This window comes from Citrus clementina, unplaced genomic scaffold, assembly GCF_000493195.1.
Source record: "Citrus clementina cultivar Clemenules unplaced genomic scaffold, Citrus_clementina_v1.0 scaffold_9, whole genome shotgun sequence".
NCBI classification, from domain to species: domain Eukaryota; kingdom Viridiplantae; phylum Streptophyta; class Magnoliopsida; order Sapindales; family Rutaceae; genus Citrus; species Citrus x clementina.
Window position 1 is genome coordinate 4,522,095 of NW_006261964.1, and position 24,571 is coordinate 4,546,665.

The 24,571-nt window shown below is 33.4% G+C and overlaps 3 protein-coding genes across 3 annotated transcripts; 2 read left to right on the forward strand and 1 right to left on the reverse strand.

Annotated features, from left to right (window-relative positions):
• Positions 1–2,538: 2,538 nt before the first annotated feature.
• On the reverse strand, positions 2,539–3,861 carry LOC18032009 (auxin-induced protein 22D). Its single transcript, XM_006420029.2, has 3 exons — positions 3,578–3,861; positions 3,151–3,453; positions 2,539–3,037 (listed from the first exon to the last, which is right to left on the reverse strand). Exons 1-3 carry the CDS (start codon positions 3,754–3,756, stop codon positions 2,965–2,967), a joined length of 555 nt encoding a protein of 184 aa, XP_006420092.1. The 5' UTR covers positions 3,757–3,861; the 3' UTR covers positions 2,539–2,964.
• A 14,386-nt stretch (positions 3,862–18,247) lies between these two features.
• LOC18031625 (auxin-responsive protein IAA14) lies at positions 18,248–19,948 on the forward strand. Its single transcript, XM_006420031.2, has 5 exons — positions 18,248–18,576; positions 18,681–18,865; positions 18,955–19,090; positions 19,346–19,407; positions 19,529–19,948. Exons 1-5 carry the CDS (start codon positions 18,299–18,301, stop codon positions 19,564–19,566), a joined length of 699 nt encoding a protein of 232 aa, XP_006420094.1. The 5' UTR covers positions 18,248–18,298; the 3' UTR covers positions 19,567–19,948.
• A 2,632-nt stretch (positions 19,949–22,580) lies between these two features.
• Positions 22,581–24,486, forward strand: LOC18032500 (phospholipase A1-Igamma2, chloroplastic). The gene has a single exon (XM_024192168.1). It carries the CDS (start codon positions 22,913–22,915, stop codon positions 24,467–24,469), a length of 1,557 nt encoding a protein of 518 aa, XP_024047936.1. The 5' UTR covers positions 22,581–22,912; the 3' UTR covers positions 24,470–24,486.
• The last annotated feature ends 85 nt before the right edge of the window (positions 24,487–24,571 follow it).

Below are 24,571 nucleotides of genomic sequence, written 5' to 3' on the forward strand. Positions count from 1 at the left end.
GCAATGTTTAGAATATATCCTGGCTTTACATGTTACCAACTTAGGGGTATTTGATCATTAGATTAATAATACATTGATTAGGAAATCTTATCGAGCAATGAGAAAATTTTTGGGACTTTGTAAACATTTGATTCGCCTAATATTCCTTTAGCAAAAAAGGGGTGCTTAGATGGAGCCCCACGCCATGAAGCAAATGTATCTGACCGCTACTGCCTATTTTGTACATGTTTTCTGCTTACAATATGAAGCTTCACCATAAAACTATAGATTATTTTTTTGTATAATGTATCTTATTAATTCTTTTAATCTTCTTTCGGTTCTCAAAAAGGATTACAGGTGCCAGTATTCATGTGATTTAAAGCACTAAAGTTCATTGAATTTTAGTTGTTAAAACATAACAAGTTGGGTGCGGGGTCAGTTTTTCGAGGCGACATATTCTTGTTGCCAAACTGTTTCAGTAAGTCATCCCTGTCTTTTAAAGATCCTTTGTTTTGTTTATTTTTTCAAAATCTTTAAATATCAGCATCATCTTTCTTTGATTCTTTTCATCTTTCTGTCTATATCTTAACCAGAAACAATATCTGGCATGATTCCAAGACTTAAATCTAGTGACTCTGAGTTTATTTAGATGTCGGAATGATGTCAAGATTTAGTTGTGGCTAACTACTAACTAAGACAGATATTATTGGCTAATGCTATCTACTCATTCTGCAATTTGCAGACATTGACAAGTTGAGATTATAGCTAATATACTGTAGGGGTATTGATATAATGTATACGAGACTATATATCTACAAGTAAAAACTTGGAGCGGAAAACATTATATAGTTAAGGTATAAAGTTTTATGTTTCCAATTGCAGAAATTATTGACCATATAACAGGTCTAGAAATGGCCAGATGAGTGACAAACAGATTTACAAACTTTATACGGCTGTTTAATTGCATGTTCACTTGTGGTAAAAGCTAATCATAAAGCATTTTTTGCTTTTACATATTTCCAACATGACTTCTAGAGCTCGCAAAATTTGACACAACCTGATTACCCGACATGAACACGATACGCTAACCATAAAGCATTTTCTGGTTTTACATATTTCCAACATGACTTCTAGAGCTCCAAAATTTGACACAACCTGATTATCTGACACGAACACGACACGAATAAATGAGTACGAGTCGTCAAATTTGACATGATTATTAAATGGGTTGGGTTTGGGTTGACGCTATTTTTGCCCGTGTCGGGTTAGGATTAAAATTCTTAACCTATTTACCTGACTAATAATACAATTATATTTTCTTTTTTAAATTAATTTCTATATTCTTGTAATTAAAACTCAAATATCATACATGATTCTCTTTTTTTTTTCTTTGGAAGGTTAGATATATATACAATGTTTTATTTATAAAATTTTACATAAATTTAGAATTTTAATAGTGTAAGTGTATAAAATATTGATACACATATATATTTTATGATATTGATATATAATGTTATTTACACATATATAATTAAAAATTTTGATAGTGTAAATGTGTAATATTTTGGGGTGTGTGTGTATGAATGTGTGTGTATAACATTTGTTAGATATATAAATATTAAACATGTTATTGGATGACCCGTTTATTTTTCATGTTGGGTTTTGGTCCAAATATATTGATACGATTATTAAATGGGTCGTATTTGGATTAACATAAATTTGACACGAGACGAATCTGAGACGACACGAACACGACCCGCCGACCTGTTTTGCCAGCTCTAAGTCGACTTCCAAACTTTATTCATTCATTTATTTATTTTTTACTTCTTTAACAAAACACACGTTGATGCACTTTTTGGGCAATATTATATAGAAAGGTCCCTTCTAGAAACACACATGGTAAAATAAAAAGTACTAGATGATTTTCAGCTTTCTCAATTCTCCTCTGTAGTTTGATTTTTCAATTGTGGAGTTTTGAATGCAATGTTTTTGGTCGCCTTTCTACTTGTTGATTCTCCAGAGTTTCATTTGTTTAAAAGATAATTTTTCCTAATAATCGAAATAATTTTTATTTCAAGAAATTGAGATATTGAAAATTCAGTTTAAAATTGTCTGATAATTATTTTGACTCTTTTCCTAAATTTATATTATAAGAAATTACATTTTCATAAGATGCATCTAACAACTAAAAGTTGGTAAATTGTCAATCAATATTCTTGAATTCTCAGAAAGTAAATTACACCCAATTACATAAAGATTGTCTCCTTCGTAATCTTTAAGCATTGGACAAATGCAGCTGTATAAAAAAAATGATTATATTATTTTCCGGTAATTAAGCATTTTTCTTGGGGAAAGATAATCCATCTATACAGGCTTGGATTATGATTTTCATTTTTCTTTACAATATAAAAATAAAACCATTAATGGACAAAAACAAATAATCAAATACTCTTTCCTCCCATAACGATTTGTCATAGGAAGAGAGAAAAAAAAAAAAATTACAAAGTCACAGGCACACACTTTTTTTTCCCCTCCTTAACATAACTCTATATATTTGTATTTCTAATACAAAACCAAAACTTTGGACAATACATTTTTTTTTTAACAGTTGCATTTGATGAAGCAGCAACATTAAGTTCCTGGTATGTAGTTTCAATTAGAAGGGCTTGGAACAACACAATGGCAATAGATGCTCAGAACCATGCATCAAATTACATCTTGATGCCAAACTTGAGTCAACAGAAAAAAACTTCAACTTCTCTATATGCTTAATTTTTGCCTGTTTAATTTTGCATGCCGTCTAGTAATTAACTCCCCGATACCCATATCGAGGGAGAAAACAAGATCATGAACCCAGATCTGAAAATTTTGATCTTCTTCCGAGAACCCAAGCAGCTGATCAAAGAAAAGATTTGCACGCTCCCCATGAGATCACAAATCTTTTATCTTTTCGTCATTCTCTATTATCATCTGTTAATTAATATATTAATTTGCTGTGAGTCCTCTTGCTTCTGATCCTTTCATGATTCTCAATCTCTTGCATGACGACATAAACATCCTGTAGCAACAGCACAAACAACAATGAATCATGTGAGTTTAGGACAAGATGATGTATATAAATATATAAGCACCCAAGATATTTCACGAGAAAGAGAAAATTAAAGAACTTACTCCCATGGGACGTCTCCCACAAGCATCCAGTCGCCATCTTTGTCTTCATAAGTAGGTTCATATTCAGATCCTTTGTAGCCTTCCCTTTCGGAGTACACACCGACGGTGAACTTGAACATGTTCTCTAAAGCCTTTAGAAGCTCAGGGTACCCATTGTAAAGCTTGAGATCAATCTTCCTTAGATATGGCGCCCCATCCATGCTCACTTTCACGTAAATCCCAGCACACTCACCCTCATTTTTCTTCTGCTGTAAGCTATTTTTCCTGTATGATCTAATTGGTGGCCACCCCACTACTTGTGCCCTACATACATGTCGCATACATACATCAAATAAAAATTAATACCCGTTTCATACGGAACATAACATATAGATATCTAGGGTAAGATGCAGGCTTCAATTATGTGATATTAATTAATATAACTTACTTGGCAACGGAGGCAGCTTCATCGGATTTGTCCTTGGTGTCGAGATCGTCGGGGGTGTCCGGCAACGAACGCTTGTTGTTTCTTGTTTGTTGTTCATTTTCGTCCGAGCCCGGCAATCCCAATCTTAGCTCGGTTGCTTTAAGATTGAGATCATTCTCATAGGGAACGCTAGTTTCCATTTTTCTTGTGGTTTCTTGCAAGAAAAACCAATTTTCTCTTTGAGTTGTTTGACACCAACACACAATACAAGAGAAGAATGCAAATGAGAAAGCAAAAGCAGCGGGGGTATTTTTATAAAGACTTTTTTAAGGAGAAAAGCAAAGCAAAACTCAAAATGTCAAGTGCATGAATTAAGGACAAAGGGCAAGCTAAGCTTGTCGGTAGCAACGGCAGCAACTTTGAGGCAAATTGTCGTGGTTTTGGGGGGACAAAGGTGGGACAATGCTCAGCCGCCCATATGGAATACTTTGGGGGGACGGTGGGGAACGGTCAAGATTTATTTGGGGAGTGAAATCAGGAGCGTTGATTTCTACTTTTTAAACGAGGGAGCAGTCCCATGTGATTGGGGTCCACTTTGGGTGTTGTTGGGCATGGGCATAGCATGGCCATGTGGGACAGAAAATAATAATTTAGGTCATATTACTTTGTGGGGTACATGACGTGTGGCATGTCATGTATGTATGGTCAGCCCATGACTTTTATTCTAAATTATAAACCTGACATGAATTTTTATTGCTATTAATTAGTTGTTGGTATAAGTAATTTTCTATTTATGTCCTCAAACAAAAAATAAATAAATTGGTTGCGTTCATCTGTTGGTTATGAACTTTGTGATAAGTATAGATTATAATTAATTGATTAATTTGACTTTGTTAGTTTGTTTTGATTAATCGACTTATTGGAAAATCTAAGCCCGATTCATGTAATTTAATCTTTGATGTTTATTGTTATAATGGTTTGACCAAATTCATTATTATGCCATACTTATATACGACTCTAGATTTGTAAACAATCATTTGACAAATACGAACAAGGCGTAACTTATCTCTAAAGGTTACAAATTTACATTCATTAATTTAATTTTCACCTTATTATAAATATACCGACCAGATGCAAATTCTGTGTCTGTTACTTCGAGATTCGAATACCTAATTTAGAAAAAGGAGAAAATGAGTATAATCCCCACTTTCTTTGCTGAAAGTGAAAGTAAGCAATCAAGTGGAGGGTTAGATTTTTATTTTTCCTAGATAAATAAGGAGGACTGAATAGTCATTGTGAAAATTAACAAAAGGTTTAATTTATGAGAGTATATTTCAAAAATAGAAATGCAAATCAGTCACTATGCGAACCGATATTGAGGCATCCTCAACGAGTCATCCAGCAAACTCTTTCTAATAGAGGGCTCTCGTTGATCCCACCATACATAATTTGAAATAATAAGACGACTAAGATTTGCAAAAATGACACTGCAAGCGATGGATGATAGACGAACAGTTCAGCCACCAAACGCACAAACGCCAAGGTGGCTGGAAATTAGAATTCAAGAGACAGGCCAGAGCTATTCCGATAGAAAATACACTAACAAATACTAAACAATTCAGTTTATTTAGGATTATTCTCTTATTTAGTATTTATATATGTTCTTTCATTCATTACACTAAATACTATCCAAACAGAAAAAAAAAAAAAAAAAAACATTGGTGATAAGTTTCACCAAAGTTAAAGGAGTAATTAGGTTCTAAATTATTAGTAAAATATCTCAATTTAAAATTTTGAACATATATTGAACATGAAATATTTAGATCTAAAGAAAATGAGAAAACATGGAGCAATTTTCTTTTGCCACAGGTTGGAGTCCCACCTTGTCCGTTGGTCTGAAAAATTTTGCATAGGATGCTAATTTGGGGCAAAATCAATTGGCTCATAGCATGCATACAAATTACATTATCAACATTTGGGGTCCATTTTCTACCTAGCTCGAGCACTCGTGCGCAATGAAAAGTTGGTCAATAATTAATTATTGATCATCTAGTTATGTTTTGGTATTTGTATTTTTCCGCTAACTAAATAATATCTGTGAACTTTCTCTCTCGAGTAAACTCTTTTTTTTTTTCCTTCTCTTTTTCCCTGTTTCAGCTAATTGAATCATTAACATTTAACACGTGCTTTTCGTTTTTATTTAAAAGAATTTTCATTGTTTGAATTGAATTATTCAAAGCGTTAGCGGATGATTTATACCGCTGTGTTTTGTTTGATGTGGGTTGGTAAACTTTCATACCATTAACAATTTGTACTACTATACCGTGAAATCAGAACTAAAGAAGGACGGGACAAAGTCAAAAAAGTTGTGAAAATTCTTTATATATTATGATAAATTTTGAATTCATGATTTTACTACTCTATACTCGTGTTCTTATATCATGCTAGAAATTAATTAGACTTGTAAATATGGATATATATATAATTTAATAGGCAATATAGCTCATACTACATATGAATAGCATTGTCTCAATTGTAATTCATTCTTTCAGAGTGAGTGTATAGTAAATCTTAGAAGGGGAAAAAAAAAATTGCTTGGATGGTCATAACCGACATTTATTATTATTGATGACTAGGAAACATGAGTATAATGAATATTTATAAATCTCGAGTTCTCCTAACTAAATGAATGTGTTATGCACGAATAAGCAAACTAATTTGTCGTTAGAGTGAAAGATTTTTGCATGAAGTTCAAATAGGATAATCTGCGGTTAGTTAATTGGGTGATAGACTAATACAGTTGTCGTTACTTAATTTGCAGATGTGCATCATTTGCTGAAAGAAAACCAACTTAAATTTGCTTTTTCTACTGTGAGATAAATGGTAGGTATGCCTTGCTACTAGGGCCGGCTTTAGAGTATTAGGGGCCTTAGGCGAATTTTTTTTTATTTTTTATGAGGTCTCTTTTTATTTAACAATTCCAATACTCAATAAAATAAAAAAGAGCTGAAAATTCATTTCAGCTTAGTTCTTGAATTTCAACAAATAATCAAGAAGATTATAAAAAATTTTTTAAAAAAAATCTAAAATTTACCATTAGAAATTATACAAAAATAAACAAGCGAATAAATGAGAACAATATTATTTGCAAATAGAATATTTAGAATGGTAGCACATAGAAAGTTGAGATCATGAATTAATGGTTAGATAATGGATATGGATTTTGTATTTCAAGTAACTAATTTTTTTATCTTTTTTGAATGAACTAATGCATGTAATAATCTTCATTGTAGAGAAGAGAACAATAAATTTTTCATCTATGATTTTCTAGATTATAAGATTTTTAATAGAAATTAAAAGGAATACTCAAAAGTCAAAGATTCTAATGTTAAATAATTGAGCTTTTTTAAGAAGTTGTAAAGGTAAAAAAATTTACTTATTTTTATTGGAAAAACTAATAATGAATAAATTAATGGTTAGACAATATTATTAATTATATCTCTTTAACAATAAGATAACAAATTATAGGTTTTTACATATAAAAATAATTATTAATTATAGAATAATTATTAATTAGAGAGATGTCTAATAGGCTTTTTTACCACACATAATTTTTTTTTTAAAAAAATCTTTATTAACTAGAGAATTATTACTAATATTCAAAAAATAAGGTCTTTTTAAAATTTGGGGGCTTAGGTGACCATTTTGTTCGCCTATACTTAAAGTCACCCATGGTTGCTACAACCTTCTAGAGAGGGAATGCAGTGGTTCTTGATAGGCGTATTGACAGCCTAGCAACAGTGGACAATATTGATCAATAATGGCTTCTTATTGCCAACCAAAAAAAGGTTCTTAGAAAAGAAATAAAATAAACTTTGAAACTTCAAAGAACCCGCATGCACAACCAATAACATGCATGGCACAGAATCTAGTGCTACTCGTTCAGCAATAATTTTATCTTATCAAATCTAGAACTTAAGCTAATTTAACTTCAACGAATCAAACGAATCAAACAAGTATATGGTACGAACACTGCTTGATCTGTTTCGTCGTTTGGCTGATCGTGTATCATGTTCACATTATTTGTTTTTGTCATAATAGCTCTGGCAATATCACGATAGCAACATCGATGAAATCGTGAAATTAAAATCTTCAACGTTAGCTGAACTTCGTGCTCTATGACAGGCTAGCATGCTTTGCAATATTGATGGTACATGCAAAGCGTATATCCTTTACTTTGACGTTTGTTCAATGTAAGACAGTGATGCATAACAAAACCAATGAATTGGATCATTTATTTAGGTCTCTTTTGGATTTTTTTGATCCACAAGAATGGATATATATGAATCACGATCACGATATGGGATATGACCATTCACTGGAGTTGAATTGAATGTATAGTTGGCATTGATTGACAGCTCGGCAAAGCTTAATTTTGACTCAGCAGCTCGCTTGTGAAATGGACATGTTTGGCATTTGTGGTGCACAAAGATTCTGATTAATTTCATGTTTGGTTCCAGAACAAGAGACGTGTGGTCGTGATTGATGAAGGTTTGCTTCTCCAATTAATTCTGTGCTTTGCTTTAGTTTTACTTCTTGACCAAGTCTGCCATAATATTCTCCGCGCTTTCAAGTTATTTTGTTGGATCCTGTTTAAAGGGAAAATTCTGCGAAGAATCCATCAAGTTTCTAGGCAATCTCCTATGTATCAGTTCCATGCACAGTTATATTATCACAATTTTTCATTACACTTTATTACAGACATGACTTTTCCGTCAAAAATTTTTCATTGTGAGACATGTGACAGAGAATTAGAGAAGTGAAACAAATACTTTATAATAATGTGGCATTGGAGCAAATGCTCTTGTTAATTATAACGTATCATTAATTGAGCGGATAATATGGAACCAGGAACATGAAGAAAAGTTTGATTTTAATATGTAGTTTTACAACTTTGATAGATCATGACTATATGCTCTTGTTTTCAACAACAGAAACACTGAGGGCCTTGTACAGCTTATCAAAGTTAGATTCCTTGTGTTACCAAGTCGGTGCAGATACCTTTTCAGTGATCAGCTGATCATGTCTGAAATATATGAGAGTAAAATACCAAGCATTAAGAGATTAAAATATATATATGCCGACACAGCAAGCATGAGGGTCAGTGTAAGAGCAAAGCTTGTCTGAGAAAAACCAAGCTAAGTTGAAAGCTTCAAGAGGACGGAGGAAGAGATATATAAATATATGGATCAAGTTCCTCCATTTTTAGGGTTTCTTATTACAAGCCTAGCTGGGAGGGTAAAGTGACGAAACACAACTTAGCTAGCTTTAGGGTATCGTGGTCCTACTCCTAACAAGCCAAATACACTAAGAAACCAAACCAACTAAAAATAAATAAAAATAAAAAGTGTCTTTTTCTTTTGCATTGAATCCGTGGGCATTGATTTCTGCAACTCTGGCATTTGCGAGAATTTTGAACCACTTTTATTTGGCAAAAGGGTCCACAATTTTTGGCTGCATTATATTGTGCAGCAAAATTGAAATTAATACCAAACATTATATTGCTCTCCTTCTCCACGGCTCTGCATTGTATTAATTTCAGTATCTTTCAATTTTAATTTGCTTAATGGACCAAATTAATACCAAACATTGTGCGTTTTCAAGACATGCTCGTCCCACCCCACCCACTTTATTAATTTGTTGTAGAATAGAAGGAAAATTGAGTGCGATTGGCGAAGGTAATGATCACTTTCGGGCATTTATTTGAATGTTGGAACTATAATCATCCCTGGGAACCAAACTTATTTTTGTTGAAACTTCTAGGAGACAATGTATTCATATTAATTCTTTGAAACTTTTGCATGGTGTGTCTCATACCTTTGCCGGATTCGCCTGGTCATAGCAGCATGAAGAGGAGTTGGCAGTGCCACAATTTGCTTATTCCACTTGCAAACATAATCAAGATGTTTAGGGCATGTGTTAATTTCTTTTAAATAACTTTTTTTATGTGGTTTAGCAAAACGCAAACCATTTTTGCATCTAAAAATCTCTAGGATAATATAAGAGGAAGAAGCCTAAAAACCTGTTATATACGAGGATAGGGATCAATTGGCATGCGGTCATCGTATATGTTGATAGTTAATAATAAAATTAATTTGTGTTATGCAAATGGTAATTAATGATTTGATGATACACAAGTAAGTTTCACAACTATGTAAACGTAATATTATTGTACTTAAAATGAGTTTTGCGTCTAAAAATGTTTTTAGCTCCGTTACGACACAAACTATTTAATTATATCATTACTAGGAAATAGAATTGCGCTTCGTGCGATTTTGAAAAAAGAATTTAGTATTATCATTTTTTCTTACTTTAAAAAAAGGTACGAATGCCTACTTTTTTTTAATGTGGACATATTTTTAAACCATGAGGTTTAATAGACTTATTTCTGAATGATCTATAAAGTTTTGTAGTTTAAGAGAGTTAAAATCTTAGCTTTATTAAACTACATAATTTAAAGATATTTCTGTATAAAAAAAATGAGAATGTCCGCACTAAAAAAATACTATATACACACATAAAATCATCATTTTAAAGAAAATTACAAAAATGTTTTATGTTCTGAAAATATTAAAAAAATAAAAAAAAGGAGAGAAAAAAGTTACAGGCCGCGTGAACAGGAAGGAAACACAAGGGAGGAGGCATCGAGTACAAACAGATACACGTGTGGTGAGCATTATGCGTTTGATGAAATCATCATGGGCCCCATGTAATGAAACCCACACGGGAGGTTGTACGATGGATTCATTTTTGATTTTGATAGACTGATTGGTTGATTGTTTGTTTGTTTGTTTGTTAGTTGGTTGATTTGTGGTTGTCAGGCTTTCATGTCATTGATTGACACCAGCGTACGATTAGCAGATGTCAGGATTTCCACTGTTCGATGCTAGTCCGGCCACGTCTGCATATCATGCACCGTTAATAATTATCCTTTTTAGGATCTTGTTACCTCCCAAGTTGGATCATCATCACTGATTATGGGGCCCATCTTGCGCCTTATGACCTTATCAGTCTATACGATCTTAGCTAACTAAGCGAGTCAAGCCCAATCTTAGTCCAGCTACTTTAATGGATTTGGAGAAGTAATTGGGCCTGAGTAATTATTCCCCGTCACCGGGCAAAAACTAATAAACAACTGCAAATTGTACGGATGCTCATCATTCTTCACTAAGGAGTCGGTTTTGACCTTTTAAAATTGTATGTAGCATTTGAGGATATAATAGGAGGAATGACAATTTTTTCAGGTCATTTTATAAAGGAAAATGATGTTTGCCCCGGGTCAAATCCCGAATATAAACAAAACAGCGTCGTTTTGTTTGTTTTTGTTTTTTTTTTTTTTTTGCTTCTCCAAAACGCAAAGAAAAATTATGCGGTTGTCTTCCAGTAGCAGTCTCTTTAGGAATCACAGATCAGCACACGCGACACCAATAATTCCCATCCACCTCGTTCCACATACTGCAATCCATCAGCAAAATAAAAATCCACAATCAAACCAAATCATAACAACCACAACAATGAAATTCTAAAAAGAGACCAAACCTTTGAATGTTAGCAGCCCACAAATCACTCAAAAAGAGCTTCTCCCTCATTGTCCTCACCCTCTTCTTCCCCTCCGGAGGCTTAGGCAACTCAATCTTTTCCCCAATTTCCTCGCCTCGCAAAATTCACAAACCAATTCACCTTCAGGAACCTCCTTCAACGGCGGCTTCAAGCACTTCAAATGAAACCCACCTAAGCAATCATCACACTCAAGCATAACATTCCTCCCTGCTCTAAAACAAATCCTACACTCCTCCACCTCAGGATCCTCTTCATCCGAGCTTGCATCCTCTCTCCTCTTCACATATACATCATCTCCCACCTCAAATTCACCCTCATCATACACCACTTTCTTATAATAAACCCTCCTCTTCTTCAAATTCTCAACTTTGCCACTCTGCGTTTTCACCTTAGACCTTGTCACCACAACATCACCACTCCTCTCTTTGCTATAGTCCTTCCTTTTTCTCTTCTTCCCCTCCGATAATTCAGGTGACATCGGAGAAACCACCAACTCCTCCGAATGCAAACCATCTTTAGGCTTCCTTTTCGGGGTCTTATTGCTCAAAACATGAGAACGGAAATGAGACAAATCAAGAATATGAGAACTGAAAAAATAAATTCAATGTTACAATGTTACAATGTTACAATGTTGTAAAAATGCAGGGAAAAATTAAAAAAAAAATCAAAAAACAAAATGCTGCAAAGAAGATAGTACCGAAAAAAAAAATTCAAGCTTCGAAAATTCAAGCTTTCAGGCACAATGTTAATCTTGCTCTGCTGAAACTTCGCAGCTGCTGTTGGTCTTGTTTCGACGAAACTCAGCTTTCAAGGACAAATTTCGCAGCCGAAACTCAGCTACTGTTGGTCTTGTTCTTCACTAAATGGGTGCGTTCTTTGTTAATCAATTTCTTCAGTTCAACTTAAGACGAAGAGGATGAAGCGTTCTGCTGTGGATCTCGATCGAGGATGGAAGAAACGAAAAAGAAAAAAAAAAGAAAACAACGCAAAAAAGAAAATGGACAAGCAAAAAAGAAAAAAACAAAACAAAACAAAATAAAACGACACCGTTTTGTTTATATTCAGGGTTTGACCCGAGACAAACATCAGCACTCTTTTATAAATTATGACGGGGACTTATCTAGCCTTAAAGTCCAATGAAAAATTTAAAATCCACCAAAAAAAAAAATCACAATTTTTATGCATGGTCTAGGAAGTACCTCATACATAAGAGTAACATTAGGAATCCTAACAATTGAGTCCTAACTGATGCGGTTTTTATCTATTAATTATAGAATATTAATTTCATCAATTATAAAGTTCACTATCCAATAAATAAATGACATATGACATTTGGAACTTAAATTGTGACTCTATTGTTGAGATTGAAATTATTATTCTATACATAAAACATGATTTTGGTCTGGTAGTAGTATTAAAAATTGCTCTTTATGGCTGCGGAGGACATACCATACGCCAATCAGCATATAATCTAAGTTTTAATTATGGGGACCCTTGACGTCCACTTTGAAATTATTTGACACCATTACTTGCATATTTATTCTTCACCTGCAAACAATTCCAAGATATATGTCATCTTATCATTTATTTCAGGGTTTTGTATATAGCATTTTCATGGGGTTGATTCCTCAAAAATCATGAATTTTTCAATACATCATCATCATCAATTGAATTACCCTAATATTCATTAAAATTTTCTAATTTTCTGTCTTCAACATTTTTGTTATTGACACCCCAAATTGTATAATAACATATGTAATATATCATTAGTGGGGTGAGACTGTTATGCCAAACATAATTATACTTGAGTAATTCTTATGAATTATAATGTCATTTTTCTTTCTATTAAGATACATCTCAAATCGAGAACAGTCATTTGCTACTCCTTAAATCCCCTTTTTCCTTTTCTAACAACATCCTCAATTTCCATTTTAGGAGTCAATCTCTTAATAACGTGGCAGCTAAATGCTTTGATAATATAAATACTATGGGTGAAAAAAAGTGAAATTCCTCAGTTGTTTGACTAAACTAATTGAATCCCCTCTCATATTTTAAAACATATTTAAATTCTCATGAGTGTCAAAATTTTTTTATTGATATTGCCGTTTTACCCTTAAATTGTTGTTTGATATTGAGAATATATATACCTTAAATTATTTAGTTAATTATAATTTTTAATCATAATTAATTAAAATTTAAAATTTAAAATTATAAAAAAGGGAATTGTTACAATTTTTAATAAATTCTAAAATTTTTCAGAATTTATTAAAAAATTTAATGTAAAATTAACATTGCACACACACACACACAGAAATTTTTTTTGGAGAATAAAAAGTTGAAACTACACAACACACTTATTATTCTAACAAAAATTATGTATATTTATTTTGCATTTAATTCAGAAAATTTTGAAATTAATTGGAAAGTGATGACAATTCCCTTACTTTTTCTAATATTTTTTTTCGCATAAATTTTCAATTCATTTGATTAAAAAAATTATTCAACTAATTAAATAATTAAAGGAGGTTCATATTCCCAACATCAAACGACTACTAAGGGTAAAATAATAAGATCAATAAAAGAAACTGACACTCAAAAGTTCAAGGGATTCGAACATGTTCTAAAACTTTAGGGGGTTTCCATTAATTTAGTGAAATAACAAGCATTTTGCTATTTTTCCCAAGATACTATTTTGTACTCTTTTCTTACGAACCGACATGTACCTTTCGCTTGATTCTGCCAAATTTTAATAAAACTCTTTCAAAGACAAATTAAAGTAAAAAACAAAAGATTAGGTAAAGCACTTTTATCAATGTTTGATCTTATTTGGTAAGAAGGTATGCATATAACCAAGAAACTGATTCATCTAATCTCTTTTTAAAAAGTTAGTTGATACTCTTGTCAGCCACTTAACATGATTCGGTATCCTCTTTGATTTCAGCTTGATAGTTGTAATTCGCGCATTGCAATCACTTTTGATCCTTAGCATTTGTCATTGATGACCTCAAGCTGCTGCCACCCATAAAACAAAATATGATTTGACTTCAAAATCTTTCATATTGGCAAGCATATTAGATAAGAAAAGAGTAATTAATGATTAGAAAATTATAATAAAAACCGCGTATGTTAGGAAAAATAAAAAGATAATGAATCAAAAGGGGTTAGGTTTTTGCGAAGTTGCAGTTTAATTTTAAAACTAGACTTTCTAAGCAAAGGGTGCTATGGTCAGCCCCCACCAATGGTACCAATTGTCCCAAATTCTACCAACATTTGGAATAATATTATTGCAGGGAAGATTCTCATATATTGCATTTGTAGGTCCGGCTTTAGCTTGTTAATAAACTAGATTAGTGATCATTATTTGTGTAGTTAATTGATTAATGAAATGTAAGTTAATATGACATGTCTGCTCGAGCTCCAAAAGTATCCTAAGGGATCAATTTCAGATCTAATCCTTTGATATGCCAGAACATAGAGAAAAAGCAGGCCAGCAACTATGGAACTATAAGTATAGTCTATTTGGGTTAAACTTTAAAGCCTTTAAATAGGTTTTACGGTTATATTTCGGATTTTCTTTTAGTCTTTGACAAATATATATCAAAAGCACTACTAAGTTCACTTTAAATTTTGAAGAAAAATGTTCATCTGAGTCCTTGATATTTTTAAAAATGCATCAGTTAAGGTTTTCTAATTTCTTCTTTGACCATATATGACAGTAAATGAAGACAACAACATAAGAGCTTTTTAGTCTAATTAAATTGGTATTGTCTCTTAACATTGAAATGCATATGTAACGCGTATGAATTATCAAATGGTTTAAAGTATTAATAAATGCAAGTGATAACGTTACTTTTTTTAATCAAGTAACTGTAGTACACCTATATTTCTCTAAAAGGAGCCATGCGGTTATGGAACGACCATCAAAAATTGATTTATGAAAATGTTAAAGGTCAAAAAGGATGTTGAGAGTGAGGAGACTTATGTGATTGTTTGAGAAATATTTTACATTAATTGAGAGTGCAAATAAATGTAATTAATAATCAGAAGATTATTTGAAATTGGTGAGACTGTGTGTTAAGGTGAGAATAAATGTGATAAAAGAAAGAAACATGAAGCGTTTTGATTGCTTAAATAACTGTCAAATTTCTAACATAACTAAGAAAATAAATTACTAGATGAGGGAAAAAAACGACATTAAGTCACTACATAGATTTATATGTAGGCGAATATATAATTTCATAGATTATGATCTTTTTTTGATCTAAGCACTTCTAAACTTTTAACAATCTCATGCCATATGTCATGTAGTAATAGGATATGGATATGATTTAACTTCTCCATATTTTAAATTTATTAACCACCAATCAACACATGGATTTTTACTTGGGAGAAATTCATATTAGGAGAGAATCTTAATCCAAAATTTCATTTTAACGTTTTTGTTAAAAGATTTTTCACCAACTCACCCTGACAGCCAAACTTACTCAAGGACTGAAATGAAACAAACTGTAACTACAAAGGGCTCAAGTGATGCATTATTTAAACTTCTAGTATTTAAGTTCCTATGTGGAAACAATGAGTACTCAGACCAAAGGAACCCTCTAAAAAATATCAATGGGCTTATATAAGATACTTGTACAGGACCACATCAGAAACATGGCAGCTAGCCCTGTAAAGTATAAAAGAGAAGATATTAAAAAGAAGAAGAAGAAGGTAGGTATGATATTGATTTTCTCCTCTGATCATGATCAGCAAAAATGATCTAGCTTGTACACTTCTGAATACTGATACGAACATGTGAAATGCTGTGGCCAGAAAATAACCACATTGCCACCTGGATGTGCTTGGTATTTTGATTCACCTTCTGTGGCATGATCAGGACCACTTAAAAAAAAATCCTCTTGCCTGGCTAAGGCTAAGCTAGGTCACTTCATTGTGAAAAATGAAAAGGTATATATTGGCGGTCAGTTTGCCTATAAGTAGATAAAAGGGTTAATATAATTATAATGGGTGCATATTCATCCAAATGGAGAAAATAGGGTTTCTTGTATTTTCATATGAAATGGACTTCACCAAAAGCTTAAAAGATCAAAAAGGGTGTGTTTCTTATAGGGGATGACCGATGAGTTTGTTAAAAGAGAAGATGTGGCTGAAGGAGCTCGAAAACAAATGAGATTGGATAATTATGAATAGAGAGGTTAGGTTAGAAAGAAACAAGCAAGAATGGGGTTGAGGGATGGTGACAGGGCAGGGACACAGCTAGGGTTGGGGATGTTTCCTTATTGTAGGGATGTGACTTGTCTCTAAGTCATCACCATATGCATGCCCTCATAAAATTTTAGAATGAGTGATGTTGATCACTACTTCTCTCTTTGATGTTTATGTGTCCTGCAGGGGAATTGCTACTCATAATTAGCCTCAATCTTGCTCTAAATTGGAATTTTCAAAGACTCTTATCTTCAAGAATCAATCTTTGTCGTTGATAATATTTTTAACTTGTAAGGGGTGATTAATTAGTTTAATTTCATTTTTACAATGGGGATGCACAGCTGATCAGTCAATCAATTAATAGGCTTTATATTGGGTGAATTATTGGTTCATGTGAGTTTGTGCGTAAGTGGATGATGGTTCCTGGAAGAATCAAATCATTATAAATAATGAACAAATTCATGCATACAATTACTAGTACATGATGTAGTTCGTGCTAAGTGCATCTGCTTCCCAAATTGCCCAAACGGACCCCATCAATTGATTGAAATGAAAGATTGCCAGAAAAGAAAAGAAACAATAATGATAAAGTAAAATTGATAAAAATGGAATTAAGTGAGTTTGACACTTATCTCCTACACCTTTTAAGATTATCACTTGTCCTTTAAATTCTCATAATGCTTTGTTACCTTCAATGTTAAAACTTTCATGAAAATTTCATTTTAACCACAAAACAATAATTTTTTTTTGGGCAAAATTTGTTGTCAAGAGATAAAAAAATATTATGAAACCTATTGAGGGTAAATGGTAAAACTCAAAGAAACTGTAAGATGATGAAAGTATTAATTCTCCCAATACAAAAGTATAAACGCTTAAACATTAAAAAGACAGTATCCAAAGTCGAGGGTAAGTGGCTGAATGCTCTTGGCATCTTTATAATTTGGTTTAATAACACATTACATTCTTATTGTTTGTTAAAAATATGAACACATCATTTCTCAACTTTTTACATAATTTGATTTGTTTATCCCTAATGAATTTAGATAATTCATATAAATAATGTTATACTTACTTAGTTGGAATACTTAATTTCTATCTCAATTCTTAACTAATGTGGTAAATAATGTGACACTCTCTGATTAGTTCAATTGATAGATAATTATTAAGTCTTACAATTTTTAATTTAAATAGTAAATTTCTACTGATGACACATCAGATAAAATACAAACTAAGTATGCTAACTAAATAAGCATAATATCATCCAATTCAAATAACTGATAAAATTTTGGAAAACACCATTGTGGGTTACAGAAGTGTACCAAATTGAGTAAAAATCGAGGGGCAATGGCGTGAGGAGGTATTTTACAGACTAAAGGAATGTGATGAGTTATTAAGACAAACTATTGGAATATATAGAGCCCCAAAGTCGACTGGATATATAGAAACTTAAAACTACACTAAACGATAATGAAATTTTGACTAATGCATTAATAGGTGCTTAATTACGTTTTAACACAGCCCTAGTGTAGTGGTTTGCATGTGCTGTTTGACTAAGAGGGAACAGTATAAAGTACTCAAGAGCAATGAAATAGCTCCTAAATAGCCACAAGCCTTTAGAGAAATCTAAACACCCAATCACGTTCCTAACGTCGTCAGGTTGGTAAGAGCTTCCAAAATTAACGTCCCCAAGTGTTTCCACGTGTCAGACATATCATAAATCAGATACATTGATACGACATCGGCATACACATGCAGCTGATAACACAACAGCCCACAGTTATATTAATTATTGGGGTCTCTGATCTCTTTCTCTTGCAGCGCAACAACATAACTACAAGAAGAAGGAAGAAAGAAAGAAAGAAAGAAAGAAAGAACGAAAAAGAAAATCTGTAAAGGAGTTGTTTGATAATTTGAATGGAAGCTATTGGCCTGAAAATGGACTTCAAAGAGACTGAACTTTGCCTTGGATTGCCCGGCGGTGGCAACAACAAAAAAGATGAAGCTGCTGCGTTAGAATTAACTCCAACTCCAAAGGCTAGCAACAAAAGAGGCTTCTGTGAGACTGCCGTAATTGATTTGAAACTCAATCTTCAGTCTAAGGAATCGTCAGTGGATCTGAATGAAAATTTCAAGAATCCTCCTTCCAACAACAAGAATCATGATAAGGATCCCGCAAAGCCATCCGCCAATAAGTAAGTGATTTTTCATATTATTGTTATCCATATTATATATGGTATTGTTAAATTATAAACTAATGTGTAGCGAAATTATGTCTATGTATTTGGATTAATTTTAGGGCACAAGTTGTGGGGTGGCCACCAGTGCGATCCTATAGGAAGAATGCTATGGCTGAAACGGCAGCATTTGTGAAGGTTTGCATGGACGGGGCTCCATATCTTCGCAAAGTGGATTTGAAGACGTATAAGAGTTACCAAGAGCTTTCTGATGCATTGGCCAAGATGTTCAGTTCCTTCACCATGGGTAAGTTTTTGTTGCATGCAATATAATTTGTAATGTTAATTATCTTTATAAATTCATTAGTTAATTTGTTATATATATGTGAATTGTAGGTAATTATGGATCACAAGGAATGATTGATTTTATGAACGAGAGCAAGTTGATGGATCTTTTAAACAGCTCTGATTATGTGCCAACCTATGAAGACAAGGATGGCGACTGGATGCTCGTGGGTGATGTTCCTTGGGAGTAAGTTTTTATTTGTTTATTATTATTATTCCTCTAGAAACCCTAAAATTAATTAACAAGCATTATATTTTCAAATTAAAAAAAAAAAGCATGATATAATTGGACATAATCATCCAGCAGAAAGAGCTTGCTACGCTGGCACTACTTGAACAAACAACGAAAATTTCCTTATTTTCAATATTATATTATTATGCAGCTTTCTGGGTAATGAAATAAAGTTGTCACTTACCCTTCAAAATTCTTTGATCTTTACAGGATGTTTGTTGATTCATGCAAGCGTATGCGCATAATGAAAGGATCAGAAGCAATTGGGCTTGGTATGTTTTCTTTTGTTTTCGTTTTTTTTTTTACACAATTTCCTGAATGATATATATTCTCGAACTTAATTGCAAAAGATCATCTAACATCTAAATTAAATTTAATTGAATCATTTTTCAGCCCCAAGAGCAATGGAGAAGTGCAAGAGCAGAACCTAAAGTAATATATATGTGTGGCTTTGTTGGTCTTGTTGAAGGTGTCATCCATCATGTCCTCAAAAGACAAACCAAAAGGGAAAATTAAGCTATTTTATGGGCTCCTGCACAAGATTATTGTTTTGAACAAGCTTTGGGTGTTTCTGTGGATGCGTTTCATTGTCTGTATTTTTATTTGATCGTATATAGAATATGCGAAAAAGGTCTAGACACTTGTAATGGACAAGAAGCAATAAACTCAAACCTATTGTCTGGCTTGTTTATGGCTCAATGGCAGAAGCGTCTAATTTTCGTGTTTTAGTAAATCACCTACTTTTGTTATTTGTTGTTGTCTTTGCTGTCATAGTTGTTGTGTGTTTTATTCCTTTGAAACTTTAATTAATGCTACCTGTTTTTTTTTTCCCCCCCCCCGGGAAAGATTCTTCATATTCATGTACTATTAATCTCAATTAATATAATAATCACAGGCTTCTTATTGCTTGTTATTATTAATTTCGATGGGGAACAAGGCCATGTGCATGTCGATGGGGCCTGCATTCATGGCCATTGGTTTACGAAATTGGGATTGGGATAAGCAAAGTTAAATTTCAAAATTGACTGGTGAATGTAGGGTGTTGAGTGAATGTGGTTGGAATTTTTAATATGAATTTTATGGGATCACTAACATTTAATTTAGGCCAAATCAATTAATAATTATATAATGCCCAATACCCCGGCCTCTTTCTTTTCTTTTTATGCATAATATTTATAGTTTTTTTCTCGGATCTTGTGGTGTGGCAGCCTCATGTTCCATATTTAATGAAGGTAAATTATATTCACAACTTGGGGACTTCATATTATAATTAACAAATAGATTAATATACGCATTGGAATGATCGAGGAAGGTAACCAGTTTTGTTTTTAATAAATAAACCTAGCTCTATGGGGTTAGGAAGGGGATGATGGCAATATCTCATTGTAATTATCAAACGAAAAGTCAGTAATATTGTCTCCATTAGATGCTTTCCATTGCATGTGAGCTGTGTATCAATTCAGTGATCATGTTCCCACCATGATTGAATTTAATTTGTAGTGCTTTGTTTCGTCCAAAAGAGTCTAAGGCTGTCCATTTTGATATTTCCCATTGTATGATTTGTGTTTTAGAAGCACTGTTGTTGCTTGTATGTATTCGGTAAACACTTTTAACTTTATTTAGAAGTTAAGATGATTTTAATTGACAACGATTAATTAAAAAAAGAAAAGAAAAAAGAAAGCAAGAAAGAAAGAAAGAAAGACTCTTCATTACCGGTCACAAGTGTCTACTGAAACCATTAATTGTTGATGCCGAAAAATTTGTTACCTCCATTTCGACAAAATAGTACAAATATGAAATATCGATGTCTAGTGAGCATCCATTTGCCCAAAAATGGGGACATCCATAAATATCGACCACCATACGAAGTCACTAATAATGATGCCGGTTAGTGCTACACTTCGGCTTCTATTTTGAAAATCATAAGAGGCCTTTAAAAGCACATCGCCCAATAAATCGCTACTGATTCTAAGTACACCCACCCACACATGCGTACTTTTAGGAGCCCAACTCGGATATGACTTGGGAGTTGTTCCATTAAAACCCCTCAAAACTTACTAAACCGCTTCCTTCCGTATTTACACTTTTTGACCTTTTTGAGAAATACAATAAAAATGAGAACTTTTTACACCTCATGTCTTGTAAAGATTAAGCGTCGACGGTTCTTCTGTTCTTTTCTTTTAACCCCAGTTCAATTTGCTGGTGAAAAAATGAGAGGTTAAAATAAACTATTTAAGAATTTTCTCTAGCATCTTATTTTTATAGGATATTTTTCCGCCAGTGTTAAAAGGCTTGCAATTTGATGAATCCTAGATTTGCCTTGTGGAGTCTTAAAATCAATGTTAATTTCGTCAATGAGTTTTATTAATAGAGTAATGATACAGCAACAAACTCTTATATAAATTTATTTTGTACAAACTGACGTGGTATTAATTCATTGGTTGAATGAAAATATAAATTAATAAAAACAAATCATGTAGGCCAAGTGATATTTAATTCAACCAATCTTATCATGCCACATCAGTTTGTACAAAATAAGTTTGTACAAGAGTTTGTAACTGTATCATTACTCTTATTAATAAGATCGACATCACAATCGCCGATTATTCGAAGACGTAGACGGGCCCATACAAAGCCCAAAACTTTGGTAGTTTCAACTTTATAAAGCATGCACTTGCATCATTTTATTTGCACGAGCTAGAAAAGCATGTCTCATCTTGCATCTCACACAACTGGATTCGCAAGCAAGCTGGAGAATAACAGTGAGAACTCGCCGTTTGATTTGGCCCAAAAGAGAGAATAATTATTGGGGAAAAAAAATCAACTCTAAATTCGTATTCAATCATGGCTTTACTCAAACCAAAGTCAACTCAGTATCAAAGTTGACCAATAAGGCGCCAAGCTTTTGTCTTCATCAATCATCATCTGTTGGACATGCCGAAGAGTACCAAGAAAATACTCTACATTGTTATACAAGGAACCAGTGAAATTCAAAGACTTCATCAAGGCAATTAAACTTTAAAAGTCTCCCCTTAACCTAATTATGTGGTACAATAGAATTTTTATTTGGATACTGGATCTAACTTTGTTTCGGGTATTCAAATAATCTCCAGACATGGGAAAAGAAACCAGTTTGGGTAGAAATATTCTAATATAAGTTTGATGTGTTGTTAGTTTAAAGAGCTTTATCAGTCTCTACGAGTACCCAAAAAAAAAAAAATAATAATAAAAAAGAAAATAAAAAATAAAAACAATTCTCAAAGACAGAGAGATAGAAAACACCTGCATTTTTTTTGTCTCTAGCAACTAAATCATTAAGAGTGACATGGGAACTTGGTAAAACAAGACCTAATAACTAAAATAAAAAGTAAAAGTTTGAACAACTCAAACAGCTACTCTTTTACTGAAAAAATAAAACAGCATGTTGTATTCAAGAATTGATGCCTCAATTAAGAAAACTCAAAAATTACTTCAGTATGAAAGTATACTTCAGCATGAAAGTAACTGGCATTTAGATGTCACAACAATAATGTGCCAGCTCAAAACAATGAATAACAATTGTTTTCCTAAGTAGTTAAATATAGCCATAAAATACTCGAAAGTCTTCATGATTAAGAAGTATGGATATGAAATCTAGCTTCAAGTTCACATACAAGTCTTCATGATTAGTCATTGGATATCTTATACACAACATTTTATCTTCCCCACCTAAATCTCCAATCGTGCTACTCATCTCATTACTCCCACACAGCTTAAGCTGCTCTGAAACAAAAATCAATGGCTATCCCTCTAACCAAAATAATCTTCCCCTACAACATACACATGCAAAAGACCTTTCCACTCAAGTATCATGTTCCAACTCCAATTACAGGAGGTCAAGTACCATTTCTAAGGCTGGCAAGAAGAGAAGATAGACAACAAAAATGTAGAGAAGTTATTGCTTTGTCCCAAGAAGACTACTGCACTGTAGCAGAGCTTGACATAAAGGAAGCAAAAGACAATAATGAAGAAATTACAATACCTAAAGAACCTGAGAGGAAGTTAGCAGACATTTGGCGTGACATCCATGGTGTGGATGATTGGGATGGTATGCTAGACCCCCTGGATCCCCTCTTGCGATCTGAGCTAATACGGTATGGGGAAATGGTACAAGCTTGTTATGATGCCTTCGATTTTGAACCATTCTCCAAGTATTGTGGCTGTTGTAAATATGCACCAAGTGAGTTTTTTGAGTGTCTTGGCATGACACAGCATGGGTATCAGGTAAACTCTTACATTCATGCCACATACAACATAAATCTCCCAAACATTTTCCAGAGATCACTCCGACCTGATGCATGGAGTCACACAGCAAATTGGATTGGGTATATTGCAGTTTCCAATGATGAAATGTCAGCACATCTAGGACAAAGGGACATAACCATTGCTTGGCGGGGCACAAAGACAAAGCTGGAGTGGATAGCTGACTTCATGTATTTTCTAAGGCCCATTACATTGAAAAAGATCCCCTGTCCGGATCCCAGGGTCAAAGTTGAGTCTGGGTTCCTCAATCTCTATACCAACAAGGATCAAAGTAGTCAAATTTGCAAGCGCTCGGCAAGAGAGCATGTTTTAGAAGAAGTCAGGAGACTAGTAAGTCAGTACCAGAATGAGAACTTGAGCATCACAATCACAGGTCACAGCCTAGGGAGTGCATTAGCAATACTAAGTGCATATGACATAGCTGAGACTGGGGTAGATGTCATGGATGATGGGCAGGCAGTCCCTATATGTGTTTTCTCCTTTGCAGGGCCACGTGTTGGGAATACACGGTTTAAGGAGAGGTTAGCACAACTTGGGGTAAAAGTACTGAGAGTGGTAAATATTCACGACAAGATACCTGAGGCACCAGGGTTATTTCTCAATGAACACATACCACCCATGCTCCGTAAGCTAGGTGAGGCATCACTGTGGTTTTACTCACATGTTGGGGCGGAACTTACTCTGGATCACAAGAGCTCCCCCTTCTTGAAAGAGACAAACGATTTGGCATGCTACCATAACTTGGAAGCCCATCTTCATCTACTTGACGGGTTAGTATATTTTTCTTTAGTAGACAAATCCCATCAACGAACCAAGTTAAGACTTGGAAATAGCATGAACCATTTTAAGGGCCCTCAGTTAGAATGTAAATTTCATCAAGAAGCAGCTATGCAGTTTATCAAAACAGTTCCAAATGCTCCTCAAAAGTTATTAACTATGACAGGAAAGTACTACATTTTGGTATATCTAATCATTTTCAATTTTTTTTGTCAACTCTTTATCATAAATGATACTTTACAGAGTCATCAATAAGACTACATCAAAACAAATTTGCCAAATTTGGACCCATCTATCCAATCTTTTAGGCATGCTCAGTGGTTGCAGCAATTCTCAAGTTCAGGACCTACAATTTCT

Excerpts from the sequence above, each read along its gene's own strand:
- LOC18032009 (XM_006420029.2), bottom strand. The coding sequence starts at position 3,756 with ATGGAAACTAGCGTTCCCTATGAGAATGATCTCAATCTTAAAGCAACC. Across the intron at positions 3,454-3,577 it reads GAAGCTGCCTCCGTTGCCAA|GGCACAAGTAGTGGGGTGGC; the intron begins GTAAGTTATATT and ends ACATGTATGTAG. Across the intron at positions 3,038-3,150 it reads GTGGGAGACGTCCCATGGGA|GATGTTTATGTCGTCATGCA; the intron begins GTAAGTTCTTTA and ends CTGTTGCTACAG.
- LOC18031625 (XM_006420031.2), top strand. The coding sequence starts at position 18,299 with ATGGAAGCTATTGGCCTGAAAATGGACTTCAAAGAGACTGAACTTTGC. Across the intron at positions 18,866-18,954 it reads GTTCAGTTCCTTCACCATGG|GTAATTATGGATCACAAGGA; the intron begins GTAAGTTTTTGT and ends TGTGAATTGTAG. Across the intron at positions 19,408-19,528 it reads ATCAGAAGCAATTGGGCTTG|CCCCAAGAGCAATGGAGAAG; the intron begins GTATGTTTTCTT and ends ATCATTTTTCAG.
- LOC18032500 (XM_024192168.1), top strand. The coding sequence starts at position 22,913 with ATGGCTATCCCTCTAACCAAAATAATCTTCCCCTACAACATACACATG.